General features: G+C 33.6%; 1 protein-coding gene across 5 annotated transcripts; it reads left to right on the top strand.

Moving 5' to 3' along the window:
• Window positions 1–1,222: 1,222 nt before the first annotated feature.
• On the top strand, window positions 1,223–4,569 carry LOC115965457 (ADP,ATP carrier protein 1, mitochondrial-like). 5 transcript variants are annotated; one of them, XM_031085964.1, is made up of 4 exons: window positions 1,223–1,334; window positions 2,680–3,205; window positions 3,301–3,672; window positions 4,011–4,569. In XM_031085964.1, exons 2-4 carry the CDS (start codon window positions 2,708–2,710, stop codon window positions 4,305–4,307), a joined length of 1,167 nt encoding a protein of 388 aa, XP_030941824.1. In that variant the 5' UTR covers window positions 1,223–1,334; window positions 2,680–2,707; the 3' UTR covers window positions 4,308–4,569. The 5 variants fall into 5 exon arrangements, with proteins under 5 accessions (XP_030941824.1, XP_030940888.1, XP_030942944.1 ...); XM_031085028.1 differs by having other exon boundaries at window positions 1,224–1,334; window positions 2,687–3,205; XM_031087084.1 differs by lacking the exon at window positions 1,223–1,334 and adding an exon at window positions 1,400–1,484 and having other exon boundaries at window positions 2,687–3,205.
• The last annotated feature ends 1,616 nt before the right edge of the window (window positions 4,570–6,185 follow it).

Below are 6,185 nucleotides of genomic sequence, written 5' to 3'. Positions count from 1 at the left end.
CCCACTTTTTGTTTTAGAAATTAGCAAATACTTCAAATATGTTACTTTTTCAGTTAAATCTAATGAAATTACAATTATTATAAATGCAATTTAAGAAAATAACAGTGTAATTCTCAACTTTTTCTTCAAAATTTTGTTAAATTTAATTGAAAAGATAACAAATTGGGGGTATTTGCTTATTTTCCAAACATAAAAGAGGAAACCGGTTGGTTTCAAAGATGAATGTGAGAATTGTGAACCACTCCAAACATAAAGGGAAAAATGCTTTTTCCCAAAAAAAAAAAAAAACCTAAAGAGGCAGATGTCCTTTGGCCACATTGGCTCCATTTGTGTTCACTAGCCATGAGAATTGAGTCCAAATTATTTTACGCAAACACAATGATGATAACAAGAGAAAGAATTTAAATTATTTGATAGGTGTGAGATCTGATTTATGATCCTTCATTTGGCAGCCACCAACTATTTTAATTGTTTCCAGTTTGATGAACCAGAACCAATGTATTTTGTTATCTTGATTTTGAGCATTCTAGTAAACATAATAAAATCAACATAAAATAAAGTAACAAGAACAAATGCATTTTAATACATATTCAACATATAAAACTGTCCAATAAACTCTCCATTAAAAACACTCACCTGAGATACAAGATTTTTCGTTAAGAGAAATTATTCACTTTTATGGAATCCTACCATGTGTTTCTCAAAAGAACTCACATCCCTTGTAAGAGAAAGAAAATCATTCGGTAAGAGTGAATAATTCTCATTTGGACTGACACAATTAATTATGAAAGTTACACCCAAAAAAAAAAAAAAAAAAAAAAAACCAAACCAAAAAGGAAAGCATGTACAGCCAAGGCTTTGCTAAGAATCTGGATTCAAATGTCAAATCAAAGTTGGCATTGCTAACCAAACAGAATCATCATGATTTCAAATCAAAAAACCAAAAAAAAAGGTTTCCAAACAGAATCATCATGATTTCAAATTAAGTATCTTACCAAACTTTCCTAATTTTCCTCAACTTTCAAGTGAAACAAACACAAAACAAAACAGCCATCAGTGCCAAAAATTCAAAGTCAACCCATCCATCCACCACCGTCAGATCTCACACTCTCACAATCCACATCAACGGTTACCAAACTCCCAAAACCAAAACACCACGTCACAGATTTGACATTCCCTACGTTAAAAAAACAACAACAACTTTGAACTTTCTACGTGAAAATAAGCCACAGCCATATAAAACCCTCTCTCACATTTCCATTCAAAACCCTCATGCATTTTTTGCACTTGCCTCTCTTCCTTTCACTCTCCGAGAACCAAGGCAGAGCCAACCGGTACTCTCTCTTTCTTTGTGTCTGACTTGGTCGGTTTTTCTATATGTGTTAGTGTCTAAAAAAGTGTTAGTGGTTTTTGTGTGTTTCTGTGAACTATCTATGGTTGGCTGTGTTTGTTTTAAGGATAGCTGGAGTTTCGGGTTGTTATAGGTTGTTGTTATAAATTTTTTTTTTTTTTTTGGATTGTAAACTAGGAAAAGGGTATTCAGATCTCTCCCTTTTTGCTTCTGGGTTTTCTCTGATCTGTTTCATTCTTTGTCTTCCTGCTTTTGTTTTTTGGCTTTGGATATCATTTCTGCAGGTTGGTTTTGATTAGATCCATGTATGATTGATGGTTGCTTTTGTTATGTGAATCTGAGGCTCATTGTTTAGATTTTAGATTTGGGTTTGAATTGATTAATTGAGATTGATGTTGTTTTTTTTAATAAAAAAAATTCAAACTTTGATTGGTTTTTCTTTTTCTTTTCTAATGGGTTGTTTGGAAAATATTAATTGGTTAATCATTAATTGTTAAATGTACGTTAATTTCTACGATGTAGATCTGGGGTGTGATGGGTACGATGTATTTTAACTTGTTAGATGGTCTAGATGGGCATTTTTTATTAATTAAAAATGAATTATGGTGGTAAATCTGAGCAGGGAAATGCTGTTATTTAAATTTTCATTGGCTCAAGTATTGAGCAGGCATATAAACTAATAAGAATAAGTGATCGTGTTGAATATTGGTGTTAGAACTAGAAGTGGTAGACTGATTCAGTCAGGTAGTGAAGTCACTAAGAGAGCTCACTCTTGTATAGCAATTGTTTTTGAGATTAGTTCTGTTTGATTCTGTTTTTCAAGGTGGGAGTTATTGTCGATTTCAATTGATTGTGAACGAATAAAACTGGATTTTGGATTGTTTTTTTTGTTTTTTTCCGATTAGTTAAGATGTCAGACTTGCACAAAAATGAAAAATCAGCTTGATGTTATTTTTTCATTGAGCTAATTCATCATGACTGTATACAGTTTCCTGTTCAGAACACACTGCCACCTGATTTTTTCTGGACCTTTCTGGTGTTTTTAGGCTCATAAATTTTTTGATCAATGGTCGTTTTTTGCATTTCTGTGAGTTTACAGTTGCAAACACATTGCACTTTTGCTATAATAAAACTTTTATTACTTATCAAAAAAAGAAAAAGAAAAAAAAAAGAGGTACAAGATTCAGTGTGTAGAACTTTGATGTTATCTTTCATTGATCTATCTGTACACTGATTGAACCATTTTGTGGTCTGTAACTATCTCAATCATTCTAGATAGCTATTGTTTTCTTATGTTGGTCCTCTCTGACCTCTATGTGTTGAAATAGGTTGCAGAGGTTTTAACTGCTAGAAGTGATGGCTATGGCTGATAGGCACCAGCAGCCAACTGTCATGCAAAAGTTTTCTGGCCAGCTCCATCTCAGCTCCAGCGTTTCCCAAGATGTTCAAAACCGCTTTCAAAGTCCTGCTTTGTACAAGAGAAATTTTGCATATGGAAATTACTCCAATGCAGGATTGCAAAATCCCATGACTCAGTCATGCCGAGCTACACAGGATTTGTCATTGCTTGCCTCACCTGTGTTTGTCCAAGCCCCAAAAGAGAAAGGCTTTTCTGGCTTTGTTATTGATTTTCTTATGGGTGGAGTTTCTGCTGCTGTGTCCAAAACTGCTGCTGCTCCAATTGAGCGTGTGAAGCTCTTGATCCAGAACCAGGATGAGATGATCAAGACTGGTCGGCTATCTGAACCCTACAAGGGAATTCTAGATTGTTTCAAGCGAACAATGAAAGACGAGGGCGTTGTAGCATTGTGGAGAGGGAACACAGCTAATGTCATCCGCTATTTCCCCACACAGGTTTGCCTTTTCTTATGTTGCTAGCATTTCAATTTAGCAGTAACTTTTATTGCAGTACGCGTGTTTATTTAATTAGTTTTTAATTTCTCCCCCAGGCCTTGAACTTTGCTTTTAAAGATTACTTTAAGAGGCTGTTCAACTTCAAGAAAGACAAGGATGGCTACTGGAAATGGTTTGCAGGTAACTTGGGTTCTGGTGGTGCTGCGGGTGCCTCTTCCCTGCTCTTTGTCTACTCTTTGGATTATGCTCGAACCCGTCTTGCAAATGATGCCAAGGCTGCAAAGAAGGGAGGAGAGAGGCAATTCAATGGCATGATCGATGTCTACAGGAAGACTCTCCAATCGGATGGTATTGCTGGCCTTTACCGTGGCTTCAACATTTCTTGTGTTGGCATCATTGTGTACCGTGGTTTATACTTCGGAATGTATGACTCATTGAAGCCGGTGCTCCTGACTGGAAAGATGCAGGTTAGTGAGTTAGTTGGGGGATTCATTTTATTTATAATTGTGATATGATATGATGATTCTGTTGGTGATTTTAATACTTACATAGCATGGATATATCCATAATTAACACCGTCACTGATAATTTAGGCTTATTGACATGTTTCTAAATTTTGGAATTAAGAATAACTTGTGGTGTTTTTTAGGCTTAGTTCTTTATGTTCTGTGCCTCGACTAAGCAATGTTCAATATTGCAACTCTTTTACCATAAATGAAACATGTTTTTCTATCTCAAGTTTACTATGAATTGTTAGATTTGTGGAGAGCAGTTGGTCTCATATATATCTTCTGGATGATTTCAGGATAGTTTCTTTGCTAGCTTTGCTCTTGGTTGGCTCATCACAAATGGTGCTGGCCTTGCCTCATATCCAATTGATACGGTCCGGAGAAGAATGATGATGACATCTGGTGAGGCTGTCAAGTACAAGAGCTCCCTCGATGCATTCTCTCAAATCCTTAAGAATGAGGGTGCCAAATCTCTCTTTAAGGGAGCTGGTGCAAATATCCTCCGTGCCATTGCTGGTGCTGGTGTGCTTGCAGGTTATGACAAGCTTCAGTTAATCGTGTTTGGTAAGAAGTATGGTTCAGGCGGCGCCTAATTAAGATGAACAAAGAGACATCTCCACTCCCATATAACTATAGATGTTGATGAAAATCTTTTTGAATTCAGCTTTTCATGAATTTATTCTTTATTCAATTGAATAACTTAGTTTAGAGGACTTTCGCTACGAAAAAATTGTTTCCTTCTTGAAGGATTTTTGTTCTCCCATAATCTTCGATTATCATTCAAAGCAGTTGCAATTTCACTTTGTTGGATTATTGATTCATAAGCAATTTTAAGTATCGCCTTTTGAATTTTACCACATCTTTAGAATTTCGTAAGAGCTTTGCTATGTTGTGGATCATTCTTTTCTTTTACTTGAGACTTGAGATAGAAAGCATGTTTGATGAAAGCTATAAATAAGATATTCAGCTGAAATTAGTTGCTTTGCTGTGGTATTTAAACCGGCCTTGTTTGAACCTTGTTGTTAAGGTTTCTGATATTATTAACAAAATGACAGAATTTGGCTACAATTGCTCTCAATACCTAATGTCTATTTATTAAATGTGAATATTGATAAATCCATCATTGAATTACATTTTCTTTTTATATATTTCATACTTGTAAAATTTCTTGAAGATTAAAGATCTATAACTATTCCATCATTCAAATGTTTTGATTTCAAGTTTTTATACTTTAATATTATGCATAAAAAATAAGTTTATTGATCGAATAGTAAATAACATTCGATTGACACAAAATATGACATACATGTTAAGAACATAAAGAACATACAATGAAACAGTTATATATTTAAAATTATGCAAAGATGTTAACCAAACTTTATCCTCAACAAAATGGAAGTAAGGTGATGATGGTTTTATCTTACAACTAAACCATACAGCCTTTGGTAGGAGTGAGATTAGAGGTTTTGTGAATTGTGATAGGTATAGTTTAACTACAAAATGACACAAAAAAAACACATTACGTTCCATCGTTTCATGTACAATGTGGAGATTCACAAAGCAGATTAGAGAGGAACAATTTCCATGGAAGGTTTACCAAGTCCTAATACTTTTTTTTTTTTTTGAATCACTAATCCCTAAGATTTCATCCTCAGAGTCAGCGGATGATTACTATCCATTACAAAAAGTATTGGGTCGTTTTTCAAAATTTAAGCCTCTATTTCTAATGCTCAGAAGAATTTGTGAAGTAAATCTCTTTTGGTGGTTGCAAGAAAATATAAAACATATGCAAATTAATTTAATAAAAGAAATGACCTTTTTTCTTTTTTTGTTAGTCCAGGATCCTGGTATATAACTATATATGTTGGCCAAAAGTTGATATTGTATTATACTCCAAACCTGGAAATTTTAATTTTGTTTGATAAATCTCTCTCTCTCTCTCTCTCTCTCTCTCTCTCTCATTAACAATTGATTGGAATCACGCCTCATGTAGCAGAGGTCACTAGTTTGAATATATCTTCTCTCCATCCCTTGAGCCAAAACTTAAAAAAAAAAATGTATCTTCCTTCATAATTATTATGAACAAATCTTTTATTTAAAACTTTAAAATTATCTCAATTGCATTCACTTTAATTGAAATAAAAATTTCCAAAATATGTATATATATTTTTTGCCTTTCTTCCGCTCAATAAAACAATTTTTAATAAATTTTTCAGTCAGCCTAATGACTTAAATATGAATTTGAATTTTTAAGTCTTTACAAGAAAATATAATTTAAAAAAATTCCTTAAGGGAACAAACAACCATTCACAAAGGCACAAAACTATGGTCCACTCCATATATTTAGCTATGAAAAGCTTCTAGCTTATTCACCAACATTTTTCTTTTCCTGTTATCCTAACGAGTAATAATGTTACAGTTACAAACTATTTTATAATATTTTTACAAAATATTGATGTAACTAATTTTTT

This window comes from Quercus lobata, chromosome 1 (assembly GCF_001633185.2).
Source record: "Quercus lobata isolate SW786 chromosome 1, ValleyOak3.0 Primary Assembly, whole genome shotgun sequence".
In the NCBI taxonomy this organism is placed as follows: Eukaryota; Viridiplantae; Streptophyta; class Magnoliopsida; order Fagales; family Fagaceae; genus Quercus; species Quercus lobata.
The sequence above is the reverse complement of the archived record's forward strand: the minus strand, read 5'-3'. Positions and strand labels throughout refer to the sequence as shown.